Source organism: Terrapene carolina, unplaced genomic scaffold, assembly GCF_002925995.2.
Source record: "Terrapene carolina triunguis isolate 2854851 unplaced genomic scaffold, T_m_triunguis-2.0 Scaffold97, whole genome shotgun sequence".
Taxonomy (NCBI): Eukaryota; Metazoa; Chordata; order Testudines; family Emydidae; genus Terrapene; species Terrapene triunguis.
This window is the reverse complement of record NW_020664448.1, coordinates 187,348-212,218: the sequence shown is the minus strand read 5'-3', so window position 1 is coordinate 212,218 and position 24,871 is coordinate 187,348. Positions and strand designations below refer to the sequence as shown.

Here is a 24,871-nt window from a genome sequence, read left to right as displayed (position 1 = left end):
ATCATTGCAACAGAAGCAAAAGCCAAGATAGTGTGTCAAAAAGAAACATCTGTCAGTGACAGTGCCGAGGCAAGAGTGGACATGGGGCATAGAGTAGCCAGGAAGTCAAAGTTGAAGCAAGAATATTTAGTATAAGTGATCTTTAATTAGTAAATAAAAAAGCACCATCCCTTTCACCATCAGTCAATTGATTACAGGATATCTCCCCCCCACCCCCCACATTCCGTATCTCAGACAAATGAGAAATCAAATTTCTTAGGAGAAAAGTTTCAGTCTCTACAACACCTCTAAAAACTGAAGTGCAGCAATACCATTATATACATTGAAGTGATACTTCCCCTTCCAAGCCCTCACATGTTCCAAAATTAGCACTGCCTCCACAGTAGGCAAGAAGATATAGCAGCTGCTTTACAGCACAGACTCAATTCGCTCTCAAAGAATGGAATTTTACAGTAACACTGAACTATACCAAATTCAGTGTTCTTGTCCTCTGGGTTACTAGCAAACGATGATGCTTTTTAAAGTAACACCAAGCTGCAATAAGATCACGCCTCATTATTTGTTCCTGCCATCTAAATTTACATAAGTTATTTCACGAACCATGGTGATTAAGTAACATTCTGTGCTGAATAAAAGGCTTCAAAAATAGGATTTTGGGTTGGGAACTCAATCGCTGAAATCATGTCTCAGTGGTAGTGGTGAAATCTGTTGAAAGGCTCTTAACAGAAGGAAGAGCAAGAGAGCACCATCTACTTGATAGGCGCAGACTGACAGTTACACTAACCTGATGTTTCAGAACTTACTATATTCAAGCCCAGGGAAAATACAATGCTGGACCAAGGGACTAAAGACAGTATCACATACCTGCTAGGGCTACAAATGGATGCTTTAGACCATTCAGATATGAGAATTCCTCTCTGTCATTGATGTAGATCATTCATTTCTGGCCCAGCATGTCATGAGATATTGGCCATTAAAACTACACCCTTCTGATTACTACATTTTGTTTCCTTTTCCCAATTCTAAAATAGTTGTGGCAGCCACAATCTAGAGAACGACTACAGCCAGAAACAGACTTTAGATCATTTAGAATCAATTTGGAACCCCAGTTTGCCAATGGTAAAAAACTAAGCATTAATTTAACCAGCAGTTTGTGAGGTCATCTGCTAAAAATCACAATGTAAGATAATAATCTGAATGATGTGATAGTAAGGGAAGTTCTCTCATGACCTTGACTTACCAGAACAGAACTGCTTTGGTGAGACAAGAACAAATACATCCATGACCATTACATTTACCAATAAGTTGTTAGACCAATGAGAAGAGAGAGAGAGAGAGAGAGAGAGATAGGTAGATTCTGCTTGTAGTAATTTTATTTACAGTCTTTACCCACACAATTATTTAAAAACAATATATATATTTTTCATCCTAAACACTTAACATATGAATGACTAGAGCAAACTTTCATTAAAAAATATACACAGGGAACAAGCTGATACTGACAGCAGAATGGAATGGACTAATTGTCTTCGGAGTTCTTTCTCCAGCTACATAGTTTTTGTGGGTCTAGGGCAAAGACAAATGACATGCATCCTATACAATGTAACGGCCAAGTCCAGTAACTGCATAGATAATTGACATACTAGAAGTTACAATGGTGTAACTCTGGAGTTTCTTCTACTGAATTTAGTGGAGTAACTCCAGATTTGCTGTGCATTATGGCGTAACAGATAGCGGTATTTAAACCTGCTATCAGAAGTAGAATTTTAGAAAGGATGGAAGTTGCTTGCAAATAAAAATGTCTCTCTTGCTCAAAACTTAAGAAAAATGTGAATTTGGGTTTCGTCAAAACCCTACCTCATCCAGTCTAAAAACCAGTGATTAACTTTAGAATTTGTAAGCAGCTCACATATCATGGCGATAAGTATTAAATTAGCAGACAGTGAGTGAGTCACACATCCCAGTGACTAGTGCTCTATAAGCAAGTGATAACACTTAATTCAATTATCAGAGGTGTAGCCGGGTTAGTCTGTATCCACAAAAACAGCGAGGAGTCTGGTGGCACCTTAAAGACTACAGATTTATCTGGGCATTAACTTTCACGGATTAAAAAAACCTCACTTCTTCAGATGCATGGAGTGAAAATCCATGCATCTGAAGAAGTGAGGTTTTTTACCCATGAAAGCTTATGCCCAAATAAATCTGTTGGTCTTTAAGGTGCCACCAGACTCCTTGTTGTTTTTATAGAATTCAATGAGGAAGTGCTGATTTGAAAAACACTTGTCAACTAAAGTTTAACCTCCAATGTATGGCAAGATGTGGGTCAACTCAGGCTATACATGCAAAAGAACTAACCTAGCCTGTCAAATCCTTGTGAGGCACCTGACCTAATCCCCCACATATCTTGGAATTTTTACAGCACCCCACCTCTTAACTGAGGACTATAACATGATTCATGGCTAGGTGTACGACCTCCAATTTATTCAGTGGCGATCAGCTTGGGACTCTGAAATGGTTGCAAACTGTTCTGGTTGCAAACTGTTCATTTGTTCATTCCCATTCGTTGTGTGGACCTTTATTCATAGTGTCTAGAGTGTCACTTTGTACTGGCCTAACTGCACAAGGACTAACACCACGGTGAAAACTGCATGTGACTGTTGTGTAGCTGATCTGTTTAAGGTTTTTATAAAGTTCACAGATACTTCACTAAAAGTTGCCCTATAAAAACCTTAGACAGACTGGATCAGGGGTCGGCAACCTCTGGTACGCAGCTCGCCAGGGTAAGCACCCTGGCGGGCTGGGCCAGTTTGTTTACCTGACGCGTCAGCAGGTTCGGCCTATCGCAGCTCCCACTGGCTGCAGTTCGCCATCCCAGGCCAATGGGGGCTGCGGGAAGCGGCGCGGGATGTGCTGGCCGCGGCTTCCCGCCGCCCCCATTGGCCTGGAGCAGAGAACCGCGGCCAGCGGGAGCCGCGGTCGGCCGAACCTGCCGCATCAGCAGGTAAACAAACTGGCCCGGCTCGCCAGGGTGCTTACCCTGGCAAGCAGCATGACAGAGGTTGCCGACCCCTGAACTAGATCAAGAGATGGAGACACACCCACCGTCCGGGCACAAGATCTACAATTAGAGTTGCTGGGTCAAAGGTCAGGGTCCCAAGTACAGCTATGCATCCTGCTATTAGCTGGGTTTATAACCTGTAGGCTTTATATATATAAAAATTTGTTGGAGTGGAAAAAGTTAAGTCATGAAACTTGCTCCCATTGACACAACACCAGGTTGGGTTTCAGTGTTTCTCAAGCATTGAGGCTTTCTGAATTAACATTCAAACTTGGTCATACTGTGGTGTCATCAATGCAACACCAGCATTGTCAAGGTGAAAATAAGATAGCTTCAAACTTATTCCTCTCCATTAAAGATTGTCAATAACATCTTCCTGTTATTTGTGGAAAATCAATCTGGGGGAAAAAGTTGGTTTAACTGTGACGAGCAACATCCTGGCCTCTCAGATTAAAACAGGTCAGAGGAACGGAGATTGCGGTTGCTTCGATGAAGCTCCACATCCTAATTGTTGGCAGACGCTCGGCCTTTGATGCGTTTTGTTCATAAAATATATTTACTGCTTGCGATAAAGAGTCTGAATACACGAGTTCAACAGACAGGCAGATTACAAGGACCTTTCTGAATTCTCTTTCCCATGCTTAGCAGGGCTTCATATTTTCATGTCATTCATGGACGGAAGACGCAACACTTGTATACATGTACTTCTACTTCCAATCAACTTACTTACATTGAACACAGCCCAGGAAAGAGCAGAATGGCCTCCGCCATGCAACAAAAGTAAGACAGGGCCCTCCGATCCACTTTTATAAATTCGAAAAGTGTATGAACAGTTAAGGACAATGTTTCTTAATAAAATTATCTGAAACAAGCTACTGAGTTCGACCCTTCACAGCACATACAAGGTCACCAGCACTTTATTATTACTCCCGTACACAAGAAAGCCCCAATTCTGCCTTCTGTTCAGCTTCAATAGGTTTGTACAGAATGATGGCCACTGATGAGGAGGAGGAAGGTGATGGTGATGAGGAAGATAATGGCTAATATTTCAGGTTGTTCGACAAGGGACAGGGTGCGTATATGGATATTCAGATGTACATTCTCCATCTACCTTGCTGGGTTAGAATGTTTGCTAAATGTATTAAACTATTGTAAATACAGAAGGGTTCCTACGGGGGCGTGTTGCAACTGTGTACATCGGGGTTTGCAACTGAACAGTAATTTTAATACTGGGCCTGATCTTGGGACAAGAATCTGTTGCATCTCAGACTGATAACTGGGAATTCTTAAGTAATCAAATGAATACATAATCTACAGATCAAACTACAACCAAGGGAAAAGTGTAGCCCATACTATCCACCTAGCTATACTGCCTACCTCCCCATCATCCCATACTCTATTATGTTCCTTACCTCCTCATCACACACCCTCTTCGCCATGAAAATAGTATCTGTACGTAATGTATATCAAAGAAAGCAAATCAACAGGAAAAAATTAAGTTAAAAGCTTGGAATGCTCAGGACACCATTGGGGACCACAAACTGGTGTTTTGTCTAACACGCTCTCCCATTACTTGACTGAGGAAACAGACAAACCTATACGTATCACTCTGGGCAATAAAATTACCCTTGGGAATCCATGAGGTAGTATGGTGCCTTTGTTAAGGTAAGCTGTAGGGAGACATCAGCTATCAGCATATCCTGGAAAGCCAGCTAAAAAAGTAGCAAATCGGTAGAATAATGGTTTTCAACCTGTGGTCCGTGGACCCCGGTCTAAGATTTCCAAAGGGGTCCACACCTCCATTCGAAATTGTGTAGGGGTCCGCAAATGGAAAAAAGGTTAAAACCCACTGATCTCAAGGTACTGTGCACCAGGGATAGGACACGTGACTGGGAGTCAGGAGATCTGGGCTCCAATACACAGATTGATTGGAGAAGTCACGTAACTAGAGCTGGTTAAAATAGAAAATTTCTGTTCCAAGGGGAATCCTGACATTTTGAAAAAGTTTCTCTTTTGATTGGAACAAAAAGTAGAACTAAAAAATGAAATGGAGCAGCCAGCAGCACCTGACTCCCAGGGACCTGCCAGAGAGCAGGGAGCTAGAACCCGACAGCCCTGGCTCCAGCCAGGCTCCTGGCTGCATGGCAGGGAGCCTGTCAAGGTGAGAGCTTCAGTTTGAGAGGGGCTCCCAGACTCCCTGCTGCCGAGGAGCTGGGCAGGTTACCATGGGAATGTTTCAGTTTCAACAAATTGGCATATTCTGTCAGAAAATTTCCAGCCAGCTCTACATTCCACCTCTGCTCTTTTCCCTTCCACCCTTTGAAGGTCTCATCTATTCAGAGCACCTCCTGCAGGACAGAGACTGTTTACACTATGTTTTTGTACCATGCCTAGCGTAACAGGGCTCCAATTTTGGTTAGGGCCTGTAGGTGCTACTGTCATACAAATAAGTCAGTAGGAACTCTGAAACCTGGGAGAGCTGCCTAATCTATGCAGAACACGATTCAAGAGAAAACAGAGTGGACAGTAGTGACAAGCTAAGTGAAGAATGTTACTCAGGTTGCTTCCATGGTGATTGTAATCCTCTAATGCACCACACACACTTCTGGACCTACAGAAACAACAATGACTCTTGACTCTGGATTGAAATTTGGCTTCCTATCAGCCTGGAAAGGGTTTACTTTTCCTTTCTCACTTCGCAGTTGAGACCCGTTTACGTTCTACTAATTTGTACAAAGTCTAATCTATAGAAATGCTACTTTGTATGTCCCCAGCACGTCTTATTCAAGGATCTCAAAGCACTTTACGAACAACAAGGAAGGTTCACAACAGCCCTGACAGGTAGGTTTTGTCCCCATTTTATAAATGAGGAACCTGAAATAGAGAGAAATAGCTTGGCTAAGGTCATTCAGAGCATCTATAGCAGACCCAGGTAAAGAACTCCTTATTCCTGGTGCTGTGCATTAGCCTTCTGTTTGCTCCCCTTGCTCCTGAAACTGAATGGTTCAAGGGATTTCCTTGGAAGTTGGACAGATTCATCACTTGGCTCCCAATGGAGAATCCAGAGTCAACCAGTGCAGTGCACAGAGTGGGCAGAGTAAGGGAAGGCATGCAGGAAATTTATTGTTTCAGAGCCTCTCTCAGGCAGTCTCTGCTGGCAAGAGTTTTCTGAATCCTGGGCAGAATTTAAAGCTGTCCTCATTCCAGGAGAAGGCTGAGGTAGCACCACAGAAGCTCTCAACCTAGCTATGGCTCTCCTCTCTTTGGAAAGGGAGTTCCTCCCCCATTCCCAATTAGCAGGCAGCCAGTGGTACATTGCTAAAGGGCATCACTCATCCACAGGCTGAATGAACATGGTGAAGCGTAAGAGAAGTTCAGCTTCTTTTACGGAAGAGAGATGTTTTCCCCTGGTGAATTTGGTGCTAGTGAAACAGTGTCTCCAGATGCCTGGCTCTCTCTCATCCCAGTACAGGTACACAGCATAAATGTCTCCCACACAGCTAATATATGGAGATATACCTATCTCATAGCACTGGAAGGGACCCTGAAAGGTCATTGAGTCCAGCCCCCTGCCTTCACTAGCAGCACCAAGTACTGATTTTGCCCCAGATCCCCAAGTGGCCCCTTCAAGGATTGAACTCACAACCCTGGGTTTAGCAGGCCAATGCTCAAACCACTGAGCTATCCCTCCCCCTAAGGGGAGGTGCACCTCAATCCTGACCTGCAACTCATTGTGTTATCCTTGTCATGGCCTGGACTGAACAGAACGATGATTGTATTAAAAACTGAGGTTCTTGTGCGATGTTGACAAACCTGCACTAGAAGCGTGGCCATCCCAGGAATATGAACTAACCTGACAGAGGTGTGTGTGGGGTGTGTGTGTTAGAATTTGATCTCACATCTTCAGAGGAGAAAGGCTAGAGCATTAACACACTATTACCTAGGTCCCATGGACACAGTTTTGAATGACCAAACATTAACTGAGATGAGAAAGCAATACCAAGAAGTCAACTTTTCTAGATATTTTCCCACTGCAACCTAATCGTTGGCACATAGGTGTTGCCTGGGGCAGTAGCACTGATTAGCACAAAGGAAAAGATGGGTAATAGAGGGAACAATTAAAAAATGTAACAGAATCCCTGATAAACGTCAAGACATACAATCCCACCGGTCACTTGAGATCAGGAAGAATTCAGTCTGGGAATAAAATAAAAGGATATATCCTTGCCGTTTTCGTTTTCAACCACAACATCTTCCATAGATTCAAAGTACTGGCTCCACGGGACTGGGGAAAAGTCTCGTTTCCTTCCAGGACTGCAAAACAAAATTTTTGCAAGAGTATAAGTATTTTATAATGCTTCACTCAGAAATTGCCATAAGCTGATGAAACAGCATGTTTTAACAATGGACATGTCATAGCAACACTCGACAGAGTGTTAGGATAGAAAGTGACGGATACTTTGCCTGTAGTTCCCTCATATAGTATTAACAGTTTTATAGTCATTAGCCAATCCCATTTACCTCCCATTAGGTTTTTTTGTGGCAAATCAGAGAGAAACAACGGACAGAAGTAGGGGAAGCTGTGAAGGTAAGAATGTTTTTCCGCTAAGTGATACTGAACAAGAATTATGATAATGAAAAGGTTACTACAGACAGGTCATATTCTATCCTTGATCTTTGTGCAAAGTTCCACTAACATCAGGAGTTCCATTGTTGATCAAGAGTAGTACACAGTCCTAATTTTATGCTTCAGCCCAAGGACCATAATTAAAAATGGAATTAGTCCATCTACAAAAACCATCTTGATGGTTTTGGCTTGAACAATAAAGAGTCAGCTACTTAACAAGGCTGGTTTTTAATCTAGCATGGCATCTAAATAAAGATATTCTGCATCTGATAAATCAGCGATTGTGATGAGATCAGAACTGTGCCAACAAGTCTCCTCTTGTTATACAGTATAGTTAGTACCAATGAAGATCATCTAGAAAGAGAACGTAAATTTCACTGTGGCTGACAAGACAGTGCAGAAACTATGGAAAGAAAAGTTAAATACAGTGAGGCATATGGGGATTTACCTATATAATGCCTATTAACATTAATGGGAATAGAACAGCTAAATCCCAGGCTGGAAGTTTACATAAGAGAGTTTTAATAAAACAGTTCCCTGGAATCTATTATATTAAATAAAACACATGTATGTACACAGGTCTAATACCTAAATACTGTATGTACTGCAGCATTACTAAAGTTATACTGAAGTCGAATATGATTAACTCCACAAGAGCCAGCAAATTCAGAGTTTCCACTTCTATATTGTCCCCACTGAGCCTTTGGACTGAGAATTTGATCAGCGTGTAAGTAACTACTCTCCAAACTGCTTCTTTGCCTATTATTGGAGTGTTATCGCAGGAGCAGCATGGATGAAACTAAGAATAGTGAGATAAAAATCAAGCGGTTAACATCTTGCCTAGACTGTTTAGGAAAAGACATTACAGGGGCACTCTGTACGAATAGAAAATACCAAAACTTTATTTTTCAAATAAAATGTTTCCCCCGGTTGACAAATAGAACATTCCATAATTCAACATGCCATTAGGAAGGATATTATTCTAATAAAGTGTTCCTCAACCTTTTCAGATTGGTGATACCTTATTCGAAGTAAAAATATCTTTGACTCCCATATATTTTTTATTTTTATTGTAAGAGTACCAATGCTAAGCGGATATAATTAGTGTGTGTTTCGAGAGGTTGACAGAATACTTGACATTGAAGGGCAAGGGAATGTGGGAGCAAGGTTTTGTTTTAGATTTTAATAGGGTTTTAAATGCCTTGCAAGCACCTGGATTACCTTTTATGAATCCCCTGGAGGTCAAGACCCACTGCTTGAGAAACACAGTTCTAGCTTCACCAAAAAATTGAATGGCCAATTGAGTGATCCAGTTGGCTGAATATTCCTAGGTATTTAATAGCACACATGGGAGAAATACAGCCCAGAAATCAGATGGTTTCACAACTAGATATCTGCCAAATCATTGCCAAAGTACTCCATGAAAGAGCATTGTACTGTGTAACCGGCACTATGTATATCTGAGAGACTCATAAGGGAGCTGTCATCAGTGGAGGGAATGAGGAAGGGTCTCTTTTCATGCTAACATTATCGGCTTAGAAAGCCATTCTCAAACAGTGGACTAAGAACAAAAGTCCAGACATCAATGGCTGGATTGAACAGATTCAGCTGATGAAACAGATGACTTCCTGCACACCTCAGGTCCATAGAGACCTTACGTATTATTAAAGTGCCAATCAACTTCATATGTAAGTAACTGACTCCTATGGTGGTTTTCTCTATGGTGAGGGAGATAAGGCATATCAGTAAGGCAGTGTGCACTGCTGATGCCTCTGTGGAATTGTCTCTGTCGCTAGAAAAGACTTAATTTCCTGGGCTATTCAGCACTATACTCACACCAAAACACTAAATATGAAATACTGCCATCGCTCATTCTTCACATAGCACTCAAGAGCCAAAGGTGTTAGGAGGCACTACAGCTCCCTTCTAACGTATGCATTTTCTTTCCTGTCCACCATGCAGTCCCTTTGGCCCCACTCAATCATGGCTCTCAGTTGGTGCAACTTTATGTGGCCAGCTGGTGACTTCCTACCCAGCACTGAACAGCCCCAGAGACTGGAGCCTGAACACAGGCAATAAAGCAAGGCTTGCTCTTTCAAAATGTGAATATCATCCTTTATTCCCTAGAGGGGAGAACACAGTATTAAAGCAAGCTGACTTACTTCCCCACTTAAAACAAGGATCTAGCCTCCAGCCCTGCTCATTGACAGGTGTATCACTAGGAATTGCAAGCAGCATGAACTAGCAATTGCATCGAGTGAGAACTACACTTTGTGACCTGAAATTGGTAACAATACACTCTGAGGTGCCGAGCTGCCACACAAAATGCAGCTTGTTCTGAGTAGGAAGCTATAAGAGACACTGTGGGAACATTACACAGCACAGTACCCAGAACAGAAATGCCCAGTTAACAAATTTGAAGATAATTCCCCGCCCCCACTGCCATAGCAGAAAACTCAACCAGGAAACTAGAAACTCAGCTGAGCTCAAGGCCTTTCTCAGTCTCTCGCACCCTTACATCACCACTATGAATAAAAGAGTCTACAAAGGAAACTTTGCTGACAATTCTGTTGACGATGCATAGGACAAAAATCTCTCTCTCAGCGTTAAACTCATTCAACAGGACTAACAAGGCTTTGTTTTCGCAATGACATAACCAAGCAAGACAAAAGCAGCAGAGAGGATGAGTACCAGAGGACCATTTTTAACTGTCTTTTTTCCGCTTCTATTCTGGGGAGGGTAATCAGCAGAGAATATTAACATCGGGGATTGAAACATCCACTTCCCACAGTTAGAAGGAAATCTTCCCTGGTGAACGTGGGACATTTCTGCCGAATTTTAACTTTCAATTAAAAAAAAGAAAGAAAGAAAGAAATGGAAAGGCAACTTGAGGTTTTGTAAAACTAAAATCTATTTTCCATTATATTTCTAGATTTACTTCTCTAGGTTTCCAGACTTCAGTATTATTGGTTGTCAAGCTTCAATGAGAAGATGACACATCCACACACCTATTTTAAGATAATGATAAATCCTGTTCTCAGCTTTCTCTCATTTTCTGAATGTGAAAAACTAGATTTGAATGCAGATGTTGAGGATCCAGCTGTCTGAATGAAGCAGAGAGGTGTACACCACAGATCTGTGGATGACTGCTCAGCCCAACCTGTAAAAATATCAGGTGAGCCCATAAAATCTCCATTCATCCAAGGAAGAAAGACTACTCTTTTTGGGGACTCTATACTAAGGGCACGTCTAAACAATGAGTTAGTGCATGGCAAAGTAGGGTGCAAATCTACAAACACTATGCACTAACTCAGTCCGTGTGTACCCTGCTGCTGTGTGCTAAAAGTTCCCTGGTGCTTTGAAAGAAAATTCTGCAAAAGCAATAAGCAGACAAGGACCTACTGGTCTCAGTGCATATCAGCACTAATGACATTGCTTTATGGGATACTTGACCGATTATAGATGACTTCAGGGAACTCTGAAGGAGAAGAATGGCTAAGTGATCATCACGGAAATCCTTCTTGTCCCATGGGTAAAGGAAAACAGAAGGCAGAAGATTTTGGAAGTGAATTGCTGGCTAGGTAAGTGGCATAAGGTGGTTTGGATTTTGTGGAACATTGGTCTACTTTCTGTACAGTTTGGCTGGCCTCCATCTCAGTGGAAGGGGAACCAATCTTCAAGAGGGCTAGACCAGTCAGAGCTTTAAACCAATAAGGGCTGGTCTATACTTACCGGGTAGTTCGACGGCTGGGGATCGAAGTTCTGGGTTCGATTTATCGCGTCTGGTCTGGACGCGATAAATCGAACCAGGAAGTGCTCACCGTCGACTGCGGTACTCCAGCTCAATGAGAGGAGTACCGCGGAGTCGACGGGGAGCCTGCCTGCCGTGTGTGGACCGCGTCTGAACCGCAGTAAGTTCGAAGTAAGGTATGTCGAATTCAGCTACATTATTCACGTAGCTGAATTTGCGTACCTTACTTCGACTTGGGGGGGGTAAGTGTAGACCAAGCCTAACAAAAAGAGGGGACAAATGAGCATTTATTTAGCACAAAATTATGATGTTGTGAACAAAAACAATCAAGTTACAAAAGGACGTGAAGAAAATAAATTATTTACTTGCTTATACACCAATAATAGGAGTCTGGCTAATAAACAGAAAGAATTGGAAGTTCATAGTAGTGAGTATAAATCAGAAGCTAGGAACTGTAGAAAACTGATAAGGAAAGCAAAAGGACACAAGGAAAAAAATCTTTGGTCAGCAGAATTAAGGAGAATAAGAGTTTTTTTAAAGTATATTAGGAACAAAAGGAATCCTAACAATGGTATTGGTCTGCTACTAGATGGAAATTACACAGTTATCAACAACACAAAAAGACAGAAGTGTTCAATAAAAGTGTCTGTTCTATATTTGGAAAAAAGTCCAATGATGTATTCATATAATATGATTAGGAGGATGGAAAAACATTCAATTTCAACAGTAACTAAGAAACATGTCAAACAGCAGCTACTAAAGCTAGACATTTTAAAACCAGGAAGTCTGGATAACTTGTACTCAAGAGTTTTAAAAGAAATGGCCAAGGAGCTCTCCAGACAATTAATGTTGATTTTTTATAGGACTTGGAACACTGGGGAAGTTCCAGAAGACTGGAAGAAAGGTAATGTTATGCCATTATTTCAAAAGGATAAACAAGGCGAGTTGGGTAATTATAAGTCTGTCAGCCAGCCATCAATCCAGGGCAAAATAATGGAACAGCTGTTATGGAACTCTTAATAAAGAATTACAGGAGGATAGTATAATTAATGTCAATCAACATGGGTTTATGGAAAATAAGTTAGCTTGACAAGATCTGATATCAAAGAGAAGGTTAAGGGGTGACAGTCTAAGTATCTACACAAGGAATATCAATTTGATAATAGAGGGCTCGGCTAATCAATCTAGCAGACAATGGCATAAGAAGATTCAACGACTGGAAGTGGAAGCTAGATGAATTCAGCCTAGAATTCAGGCACAAATGTTTAACAGTTCAGGTAATTAACCACTGGAATAATTTACCAATGGTTGTGGTGGATTCTCCATGACTGGGAATTTTTAACATCAGGACTGAATGTTTTTGCTAAAAGGTCTGCTCTCATTCAAACAGGAATTAAGTCAGAGAAGTCCTCTGGCATGCGTTATACTGCAGCTCAGACTAGAAGATCAGAACAGTCCCTTTTGGCCTTATCTCTACAAATATATATTCCAGATAAATCATTGATTTATTAATTGATTGACTAATAAGATGATTTTATGAAGTTGACTTTATATTTGTGGGGTTTTTTAATATGCCAAGAACTCCTAAATGGTTTTTGATAAACGTTAGCTAAAAAAAAAATGGTTGTTTTTTTGCCCTGTCTCTATTGCATTTTCTGCTGTGCACTCTCTTAGCCTGGATTGGATATTTTTGGTCAATAGAGAATCTTGTGTGTGACTGCTGCTATCAGTCCTTTTAAATAATATTTATAACTGTAGGATTTAATAAAATTTAAAAGAGACATCTCTAACAATTATGGTTGCAAAGAAAACCCTTCTGGAGTGACCTGATGCAGTCCCATCTCCTGGAGTCTGCAAACAAAAAGCACCAATCTCTGTCCAGCTACTATGAGCTCTCTCAAGCAGGGCCAGGTTGAAATGTACACAACTCTAGTCAGTTTCATGCCTGCTATTTACAACCTATAAACATTGAAACTAAACAGCCCAATTTTCAGTGTCTGCTTGGGAAAACTGGTGGTGGTGTCCCTAGCCTCTTCACCAGAAGCTGGGAATGGGCGACAAGGGATGGATCACTTGATTATCTGTTCTGTTCATTCCCTCCAGGGCACCTGGCATTGGCCACTGTTGGAAGACAGGAGACTGGGCTAGATGGACCTTTGGTCTGACCCAATATGGCCACTCTTATGATCTTAACTATGAGCAGGGAGAACTGGAGCTTTTCATGGAGAAAAGAGGATCAAAGAAACCAAGGTCAAGAGGAAGGGATAGCGATACTTCCTTCCCAACCCCAAATCTGCTGCAGGCAGCAATCAGAAGACAGTGCAATTTAAGCTAGCAAAAGAGAAAGTTCCTTCTTCCTTCCAACAATCAAGGGAGGTGGCTTTCAGATTTTTCCAGATGCCTATTAACCAGAAGCGAATATGAAAGACTGAACAGCTAAGCAGGACCCAGGGAGAACACTATGGTAGGAAACCTACTACCTTGAGTTTAGGACTGGGCTCTTCGCCAGGAAGTTGCCCTGCATCTCACTGGAGGGGGTCACCTCATCTTTTGCAACAGCCTCTGACTAGGTGAGCTTTGGTAAATATTTTAAAAGGTTAACGTTTGGATAGAGATATTTTCCAAGGGAAGTAGCGGAAACCCCACCATTTGAGACATTTAAAATGTGATGGGACAACATATTCTAGCAATCCTCTATTAGCAGGGGGAATGGGACAGAAAAAAAGTAGATGTCCTAGGAGTTAATAGGTCCTTCCAGCTCTAACAAAGATATGTATCTGCAGATTAATTACTTTTATTTAAAACAAAAGATTTGTTAAAACAATATTATAACAGGATTAAGATCTGACACTGGGCTCTTACTAGGAGTGAGAATAAGTATGAAATTTTTCACAAGATGGCTGGTGCCTGCAGAAGGCTGAGAAATCTTATTTCAAGCAAACACTTGTGTATTACACAGGATGAAGATGCATCGGTGAGATGGAGCAAACACGCAAATTTTACAAAATGGACTGCACAAAAGCAATGGAGAACATGCAGTAGAGAATTAATCTCCACTGGTCTCTGAAGGAATATACTAGATAGAATCCAATATGTCTTTTCCTTCTCTAGTCTATTTTCCTTAGTGACAGATCAAGCAGGCATCCAAAAAATCAGACGCAAGCCCAACAACAGCTGTGATTTTGCACCTTTTCATGTTGAAACAGCATTTTTCTGGCCAAATAGTTAAACTGTGATGGAGATTAACTAATTACTGCTTTTTAACATGTCCAACAAACTAAAATAGTAAATAAAAATTCATCCAATGTAATAACATTTGTAGACTGATCTAAGAACAATAAACCAAGCCAACTAACACACACTATGAATTAAATCAGAATCAAAGAACTAGTTCCAGGCACTTTCAACAGCTAATTTTAACCTATTGTGTGGCTTGTCCTCACCATTGTATAATGAACATGTGAACGTACCACGAGTGAAGCAGCAGACATGACAGGAGTTACTTTTATTCCTATGCAATACTCCATTCCCCAGCAAGAAGCATCCACCTCCTTTTTGACCAATCCTAGGATACATGTTAAAAGGAACATAGTGTGCTAGTCAAATATGCACCACCTACAGGCAAATCCTGTTGCAACAAAAGATGATAAATGGCCCTGGGAATAGTTTGATTCAGTTAATAAAAAGGATGTGACAAATCCATGTTTTCAGTATTAAATTTGCTATCAAATAACTGATCTGAGTATTCAGTGAATACTTAAAATACAAATAGTGTGTGTGGGGGGGTGTTAACTAGCACAAGGGGTCTGTCTCTGGAAGGAGCTAGTTAGCAGAAAGAGATGCAGTGCACTCTAAGATGTGAGAAAAATCAAATGTACATCTTGTAGCTCTGTTAAAACCAGCCAGCACTATGTTGCAGCAGCCATTTTAACCTTTCAATACTCAGGTTATTATTTAAATACTAATACTAGCATTATTCATAAATTAAAGTACAGATCAAAAATTCATTACATTCCTGCTACATGGCTGTGCTCATTTGTAATCTCACAGGGCCAAATACTGTTCTCATTACACTGCTGTAAATTTGGAGTCACTCCACTGACACCTGCTGAGTTGTTAAGATTTACACTTCCGTAGCACAGCTGAATTCAGCCTCATGTGGCATCACACGTGGATACAGCACCATGGTTTTCCTTTCCCTACCACTCGGATTTTGCTTTAACACAGAGAATATCATGTACTATGCAACATGAGGGAGCCATCATGTTGGAACACAGCATAGTAATACAAGCAAACCTATTTCCTGTCTGTTCTCTTAGTCTCCCTGAATTCAGATACACTGTAACATCACATTACACACAGCCCACTGAGACGCCTCATAAAAAGGCTTTACTGTCCTAGATAAAGTTGTAACAGTTCCTCATTGCCTGAGAAATCATCAGTACAAATGGCAGCAACAACTCCTTCCCAAGATGGATAACATCAGAGTCAGAGGAAGAGGTTATGAAGAAAGCATCCGACCAATATTTAAAGTGCGGCTGGTTTAGAAATCTCAATTCCCTCGTAAATCATTTTTCTATTTGCTTGGAGTGATTCAAGTCACTCCATTTCTACCTCCCACGATCTGCACCACAACGCCTCAGAAGTCACACCCGACAGACTGGGTGACTGATGATAGGCAAGTCAGCACTCCCTCGTCAGGTCTAGTGGGAGCAATGCAGAGTGGTTACTGGGAGGAAATCGGTCTGCTAACATTTTAAGATACTAAGTCTAACTAGATTCCATTGGGCCTATTCCCAAGTCCGAAAAAATTAAACCCAACTCTTCTCCAAGTGAACAGATGTATGAACATGATGGGAGAAGGTATCAAATCGTCTTTTAAAAAAAAAATTCACATGCCTGTCAATTTTTTGTTCCAAGTAATATCTAAGATGATTATAAACAAAAGACCACGGAAAAAAAGTTTCTTTAGTTTTACTTTGCACATCTGACAGCACTTTCTTTATGCAGTTTAGTTGTTGCCATGTCGGTCCCAGGATATTAGAGAGACGAGGTGAGTGAGGTGATACAATAGAATCATAGAAATATAGGGCTGGAAGGGACCTCAAGAGATCATCAAATCCAGCCCCTGCACTGAGGCATATTTTTATTTACAGTCAGTTTTACTATTTCCCTGTATGGTCAGTCATTTTAAATAAAATAAATAAATTAATGGAGATATACCTATCTCCTAGAACTGGAAGGGACCTTGAAAGGTCATCGAGTCCAGCCCCCTGCCTTCACTAGCAGGACCAAGTACTGATTTTGCCCCAGATCCCTAAGTGGCCCCCTCAAGGATTGAACTCACAACCCTGGGTTTATTAGGCCAATGCTCAAACCACTGAGCTATCCCTCCCCCCTTGTTTGTGTGGGCCTTCCACACAGCAACAGGAGACAGAAAAACACTTAATAGCAAATTGTGACTGTGAAACCTTAAAAATTGACAGAGCATATACAGAGGAGATTTGAAAGCTCTTTGAAGATGGGAAGTGCTATATAAGTGCTAAGCAGTATTTAGAAGCACTCCATCTATATTATCTAACTGCAAAACTTTACCAGGAACAAACAGCAAGTATTTTCAATCCATCTGAAATTATTAGATATATTCATTCATCACAGGTTAACAGAGATCAAAATTGCAATGAAGCGAAGCAAGAAACACTAACAAAGCCAACATGACATCAACTAGAGCATAAGAAGCGACCAGAACTTACTAGGCTTTACTTTTGTGTATTGTTCCAAGTCAAAAATTAAAACAAGGGTCAATAAGCTGAGTATTTAGGAATCTGTTGTACTGATGCAAAGGATACATCAGACAATGTACCAGCATTTTGCAAAAGAACTCAAGAAAATTGTTAACATCAAAAGAAATTGTAGCCACTTTGGTCTGTAGGCTGAAAGGTCCCAGGACATCAAGCATATATCACCCCATGTATGGAGGAAAATGTTTCTGAATATTATGTTCATTAAAAAGAAACATTTTGGAGCCACCTGCCTTGAGGAACCACATGACTGAAGTGGCAGCACAACAGACCAACATAGGATTGCAAACTGATTTCCATCCTGCTTTTAACACAGACTTAAATCCAGAAAAATATTGGTGTATTAATATTTTACTTAGGAGACCTGTGACACTTAATATTTAGGTATTAAAGTAGGATGACAGCACTAACTAAACACTTTTTTATGAGTATCGCAAAGCAACTACTTAACATTTGTTTATAGTGCCATGGGTGTGCACAGTGCTTTAACGGAAAGAATTAAGACAGGCTCCCTGCCAAAGTGCTTACAGTATGTGGACCCAATACAAGATCCTCAGTCCCTTCAACTCCCATAAAAGAACTGTATAGGACGAGACTCTAAGTTAAATATAACTTAAATACAAGAGAGATGATGGACAAGAAATGGGAAGGTTTACATAAAATAAGGCTGAAAGATCCTTTTTTGCAAAGTGTGCATGTTAGGGTGGGGTTTTTTTAAAACACAAATTACCATAATTAAGCTAAATAAAAGGTTGATGGGGAATGGGTTTAAGTGTCATAAACATTAATCCTCAGAACATCCCTATGAAGTACGGTAGGTAAGCAGCTCTATTTTACACATGGGGAAATTGGTGGTTAAGGGACTTGCTCAAGGGTCTTACAACTCAGTGGCATGTCAGAGAATAGAACCCAGCAATCCTAACCACTAGCTAGGAGACACAGAGCTCTCAAAGCCAGGTGCACTCTCCAGACAGATATCCACCTCTGATAAGTCACTCAGTTCTACTCATTTTATTAAAACCTCTTGTCAAAAAGATTTCACAGCAGATACATACAACAAACGTCTCTAATAGGTGGACTGCATTTTCAGACTTTTGTTTAGTAAAGTTGTGGCAGTTTTTAATTCACTCCACGGTGCTTCTGTACTGCAGTAGAACATTTGATACAAATACATATTGCTCCATGTCCCAAGACCTCCACAGTAACTAAACAAAACATACTATAGATTTTTTCATTCTCTCATTTCTACTTCTGTGAAAAGTACAAGGTAATTCTTAACTCCGATATTCCTTGCTTTAGGTACAAAGCCATGTCATTGAACACTTCAATGCAATTCAGTTTTAAAAAGAATTATGAAAAAATATTAACAAGGAGTATAGCTTATTAATGTTTATTTGAAACTTTTAAAACCAAGTAATTAAGATCTAGAGTAAGTTTTATTGCATATCATTCATTTATATAGAACGGAGTAAGTCGAAAGTTAAAGAGAGCCATTTAGAACTATGTGAAAAGTTTCTGCAGAGGTAAAAATACAAAAAATACTAATTTTCAAGAAGTAACAACCTATCCACTTAAACATTCCCTCCACCTGCAGAGGCCAAAAGAATTTGGTTAATATCACAGAGGAGCAGCTTACAAAATTAAATGTTGTAAATTATCTAATCTCCTGCTTCAGGGTAAAGCTGATTTCCTGTACTCATCTGATAGGATATTTCACCCAATAAATGGCATTGCACAGTACAGAATCAGGCCTCGGGCATTGTGCCTATGCCCTCAACTCACACTGGATTCAGCCCCAAATGTATTACAGGAGTAGGCTTTACCTTCTTCTGAAGGATCAGCTATTAGTCACCGCCCCAATTTAGATGCCATTCTTGATGATCTACTGATCTCTTTCAGTGTGGCAAGTCCATTCCTAAAAACCAGTGGTTTGTTTTTCTCCAAATTTAACAATCTTGAGTTAGCAACATTTCCCCCCCCCCCCCCCAAATGATACATGCCAGCTTCAGCAGAGAGGACATTTTTATAGCATAGTTTAAGCTTCTAAAAATATACAAGACTTTGGCAGCACTTGATAGGAGTGGCAGTAGACCTCCTTCTAACAAGTTTCATTCAACAGTTATGCTGTTAAACTATTTGAGACTAGTAAAAGTTGTTTCAATAGAAACAGCTAGTGCACATCAGGGTGAAGGATCTTTCTGTTCACCTGACTAGTGTATGAAAAGGGCAGAGAGTCTAACTACCTGTACTTCTGAACAGCCCATCATCACAATACCTAGGCTGCAAGATTAAGAATCGCTGCAAGTTACAGCCAAAGTAGGATTAAATCCTTTGCACTCCCCTTGTTAACATCCTTTTAACCTTTCTGCTTTTAAAGACTGTAATGTTACCTTAAACATGGGACTACTAGCTACATTCAAAAATATGGGTGCAGAAGCTGAAGTTATTGTGAATGATCACTAAGAAATGGTTAGATCCAGGGTTGTCAGGACCTCTGTGTTATATTTATGACTATCACTAATTCACTGTAAGACTATGGGCCAATCATGTAACTCCTCTCTGCTATGGTTTCCGCATATGCAAAACTTGGGCTAATGGTACTTTCCACCTGCATAAAGCATTGCCAGTTTTTTAGAGAAAAGATGGTAGAGAAGTACAAAACACTACTTCGCATACTCTGTTTCATTCTGTACCATCATCTTCTACCTGGATTTTGTGCCATCATTTCAAATTCCAACTAAATTCATCCTTGACCTAAATGGCGGCAACATGCACCCTCTTTGGTTTGGAAGTGAACCTGAGCCAGTAACGTGCGCACCCAAACATATTACCTTTCCATAAGCCCTCTACTTTTCCATTAGTCTCGGTCACTGTTACCAACACCGTCCTCCCCAGCGCCCAAACCCTGTCTCTGGCCCTTCATATCTGGGTCCTGACCAACTTCTGCTGCTTTACTTTACAACATCTCCACATACAGCCTGCGCACTGGTGTGATTACTGTTAACCTCCCCTTCTCCAAATCTGCACAGCTATAATCTCTCCCCCTCCAGGTCATCCAGAACGCCACTGCCAAGACCACGTTTCTCTGTGACCGCTATAATCATCTCCTTACCTTGGACGCCTCCTTTTCTACCATATAAAAGTTCAAGCTTCTTCTCCTCACCTTCAAAACTGTCCTTAACTCCAGCCCATCATCACCCCCCGTGACTATGCTCCTGCCAAGCTGCTTTCCTGGCCATTTCCTTTCTTTCATCCCTCCCGCTACACCCAGAACAGCCTCATAATTAACATTGGCCAATCTCTCTCTCAGGGCACGTCTACACTACAGCAATACAGCTGCATCTCCATAGTGTAGACACTTCCTGTGTCGATGGAAGGTTTTTCCATTGACGTAGGTAATCCACCTCCTTAAGGAGCAGAAGCTAGGTTGACAGAAGAATTATTTTGTTGACCTAACTGCATCTACCCAAGGAATTAGGTCAGCTTAGCCATAGTGCTCAGGGGGTGAATTTCACACACCAGGAGTGACCTAGCCAGGTTGCTCTAAATGTTAAGCGCTGACCAGGCCTTTGCTCTCAAATTATACACTTAGACTTGTTTATAAAACTCACTACCTGTTTGCGCTGTGTTGTGCCGTCCCAGATGGCAGATTGTCACTTCCCAGGAGCAAGGACTTACTCGCCTGACAGAGTTCATCTACTGCCCAGCTTCATGTAGACTCCTGCTGGGTAATAATATTTAAGCTAAACTTGCACGCAGTTAGCCCCAGTTAAAAGAGCATTTCTTCATTCACAAATAAACACAGCTTCAGAGAAGACTCAGTTGAAAATGAAGAGATGTCCTGAAATATTTATCTTCACCAGGCTCTGTTCATGAGAGAAGGATGTCGAGGGATCTTAATAAGAGAGTGTATTCAATTAGACAAGTGAGTTAAAGGAAATGGCAGCAGGTAGGCCTCGGTTTCAAACTATGACTATTTCAAGTCATCATTGTCAGTTGGGTAGAAGGAACACTAGCTCCCACTTAGACAATGTCCATTAGTTAATAGAATCTCTCTGAGTAGGAGTCGAGTCAGCTGCCTATGCCAAGCTAAGGAGATGCTCTTTACCGTAAATAGGCATTCAGCAGTCTAATTCTCTTCATATAGATAGACAGATGGTCTGACAAGCTAGGTCCAGACACATCTCATAAGCATTTGTGAACATCCTGGTTCGAAACTGAATTTCCAACAAAAACACACAAGAAACACCAAAATTATTAACATCAAGTAACCCTCCATGGAAACTATTCAATCTGCTGAAATACATCTCAAATTAACATGTTAGAAATCCCATCCCATGCCTGAGGCCAATGTCCCAAATGTTCCCTCACTCACAACAGGCATCCTTGCCTCTCCTGCCAATCCCCACCCACCCCGCAATGGGCACCTTCACCTCCTCTGCCAATCCTTACCACCACCACACAACCGGCACCCACGCCTCCTCTGCCAATCCAGCCGCAGAATAAGTATAAAATTAAAGAATTAAAGCTAGCTTAAGTTTGGTTAAGTGTGTGTGTGTGTGGTAAAGAAGGCCTCAACCAGCAAGTTAAAGAAGGCTGTAAAAATAATAAGTAGTATTACTTGTAGTGTGGGAAGGTTGTATGGTTTCAAAAGTAACTAATAAAATAAAGAGCTACAGTAACAAAATAAAAAGTGTCTTAAAAGAAACAAGCCCAAACCTTCCCTCTGTTCTGCTGTGGGGGGAGGGAGGGTGCTGGGGTTGGTGGTGGTGAAGATAAGAAAGGAAAGGCCTTGTGAAGAAAGGAGACTGTAAATCTTATCTGGATTAAGATTGGAAATAAGGGTGAACTGTCTCCAATTGGTTTTTAGTTGGAGTCAGTAATTGGTGATGACATCACTTGTTTGTTAAAGGGTATAAAAAGTAAACTCTTAAAGGGGTTCATTGCTAAGACCTGCCTGACCACTTTGGAGCCAACCAATATGTGTCTAAACACCCCTAGGTTTAGCCCATTTGTAAATATCTTGATCAAATGCTTATAAATGTTTTGTATCAGAGGGGTAGCCGTGTTAGTCTGAATCTGTAAAAAGCAACAGAGGGTCCTGTGGCTCCTTTAAGACTAACAGAAGTATTGGAGCATAAGCTTTCGTGGGTGAATGCCCACTTCCATCAGACGCAAGATCTTAAAGGTGCCACAGGGCCCTCTGTTGCTTTTTATAAATGTTTTGTTACTGTTCGGATGTAGTAACTTGCTTATTAGTTAGGCTTTTTAGGCATGTTTGGAGCAATGGTATAAATACCATTTGGCCTTTGGATTTAATAAAGGAATTGATGGTTAAATTAGTGTTTGGTGGTTTCCCATATCAATATTAATAATTTCAAATATTATTACCACCACCATCTCCTCCTCTACCAATCGCCACGCACCCACCCACGGGCCCCCTCGCCTCCTCTGCCGACCCCCCCCCCCCCCCCCCCACGGGCGCCCTCGCCTCCTCTGCCGACCCCCCTCCATCCACCCACCCACCCGGCAACGGGCCTCCTCTGCCGATCCCCAACGTCCCCGTGGTAAAATCCCCGCTCCCCCCACACCCCCAGCCCCTCCCCCACCTACCCCATGCGCATCTTGGAGCCGGACTGGCCGCCCCCGCCGGGCACGGCGGGCCTGGGGGGCAGGCGGCCCAGGTGCAGGTGCTTCTCCAGGGTCGACATGACGGGGAGAGGCCAACACACAAGGGCAGGTATCGCCCCAACCGAGCCAGCAGCAACTGCACCCACCCCCGCCGGAAGTACCCCTGCCGCGCCGCGCTGCACCACGGGAAATAGAGTCCGCCCCCACTACGACTCCCTGGCGGGGGAGCGCCGCCTCTGCCGGAAGTGCCTGTCCACGCGCCATCGGCCCGCGCCGGAAGCGGGGCCGCAGCGCTCCCTGGGAATTGTAGTTCATCTCGCCGGGCTGAGCGCGGCTCTCCTGGGGCTGGGTGATTCTCCCGCCGTGTCCCAGGGCGCCCCGCGGCGGGCTGAGGCGGCGGCGGTTGCCGGGCAGCGGCGGTGGCTGGGAGCCGGGCCTGGCGCGGGGGAGCGGCTGGGGGATGAAGCAGAAGAGGCTGAAGGGCCCCGCTCCCAGGGTGGGAGGCGGCGGCGCCGCCCGCAAGAGGAGAGGTGGGAGTCCCGGGGAGCGCCTGGCGCGGTGCGGGGGGCGGTACCCGGGGGACACGGTAGATACCCTGGGGGCGCGGTGCCCGGGGGGGGCGGTACCCGGGGGACACGGTAGATACCCTGGCTGGGCGGGGAGGGAGGCGGTATCCGGGGAACACGGTAGATACCCTGGCTTGGGAGGGGTGGGGGACCCGGTAGATACCCTGAGCGGTTGGTGGCAGTAGGGTGTGCTGTGGGGCTCATAAGAGGCAGCAGATCCTGTGATGGGCCTCTGAAGGCGCGGGTGGTAGCACCCTCCATAGCATGATTGGATAATGGGTTGGCAGTACCTTGGGCACCCTGTACTGGTGCGGTAGGTGCATAGTGGCCTTTGGGGATTATAATGTGGTGTGTCATGCCCTTGAGGTACAACAGAGGGCTGGGAGCCCCGTATGGGTCTTGGTGATTACTTAAAGCCACTTAGGTAATATTGAGTACCTTTGTTGGAGCAACAGGTACCCTAAGGGCACACTTGGGTCAAGACAGACTCCATGGTATGGTGGGCACCCTGGAGATGCAGAAGGGATGTGGAAGATGTGATTCCATCATCCAGGGAGGTCATTCACTGAAGGATGGTGGGGGGGCATTGCAGGGCAGTACTGAACAGTCCAGTTGCAACCGCAGCACTTTCCAGCTTCATTGGCACTAAATACATGGCTTTGCGCAGAGCAATCATAGTCTCAATGGTGGTGTGAATGTTAATTGTTGCAACAAATTTTGTATTTGAACACCAGGTGTGTTACAGTCATGCCAAGAATCTGCAATGCACAAATGTTGTAGGCTATAATGTTCTAAATATCTATAGGGTAACCCTAAGTATAGCATAGAATGTTAGACATATCTGCAGGGTAAACTCCAAGTATTTTTTTTAACTTTGTAAAGTGATCTGCATCTCAAATATACTACTTGAATTTATATTTTTGGGAAATAATACTGTGTTATATCTCCACAGGTATCAGTGATATCTCCCCTTCTACAAGTTTACCACCTCTTGTTGAAGGCCAGTTGCGCTGTTTTCTCAAGTTAACAGTCAGTAAAATCTTATGGATGGTGTCTAAACCGCCTACTTCTGTTCTCATCCGGGTGAGGTGGTGGGGGGAGACATCAGATGGTACGCTGTTTAATCCCAGGAATACTTCACAGACTGAGCAAAAAGCAGTGAAAACCACCACCCGCTATGCAATTCGCTGTGGGCCAAAACAGTTTGCCTCCTACCTGACAGGTACAATAGCTGTAGCCTCTGTATTAATTTTGCAGTTGAAATTGTTTGTATTATGGCATCAATTCAGTAGACTTTAGCAGGAATAGGGAAGTGCATCAATAAGTAATAAAACATAACTTAATTTTATTTTTACTGAATCTAAAAGATGGTTTTATGTAGTGTCTCATGTTTGATATTTCAAAGGGTATTGCATGTTTATAACCCTCAGAAGAATC

The 24,871-nt window shown here is 42.3% G+C and overlaps 2 protein-coding genes across 2 annotated transcripts in view; one reads left to right on the top strand and one right to left on the bottom strand.

The window, feature by feature from the left end:
• The window catches only part of PPME1 (protein phosphatase methylesterase 1), a 36,624-nt gene extending 13,618 nt beyond the window's left edge, over positions 1 to 23,006 (bottom strand). The window contains exons 1-3 of the mRNA XM_026651577.2: positions 22,851 to 23,006; positions 7,279 to 7,372; positions 3,789 to 3,881 (exon numbers count right to left, since the gene is read on the bottom strand). Coding sequence (XP_026507362.1) covers positions 3,789 to 3,881; positions 7,279 to 7,372; positions 22,851 to 22,948 — 285 coding nt within the window. The 5' untranslated portion in view covers positions 22,949 to 23,006. The remainder of the gene's footprint in view (positions 1 to 3,788; positions 3,882 to 7,278; positions 7,373 to 22,850) is intronic.
• Positions 23,007 to 23,328: 322 nt separating this feature from the next.
• Positions 23,329 to 24,871, top strand: part of C2CD3 (C2 domain containing 3 centriole elongation regulator) — a 74,828-nt gene continuing 73,285 nt past the window's right edge. Inside the window, exons 1-2 of the mRNA XM_029911560.1 lie at positions 23,329 to 23,398; positions 24,387 to 24,656. Of these exons, the coding sequence (XP_029767420.1) occupies positions 23,329 to 23,398; positions 24,387 to 24,656 (340 nt within the window). The remainder of the gene's footprint in view (positions 23,399 to 24,386; positions 24,657 to 24,871) is intronic.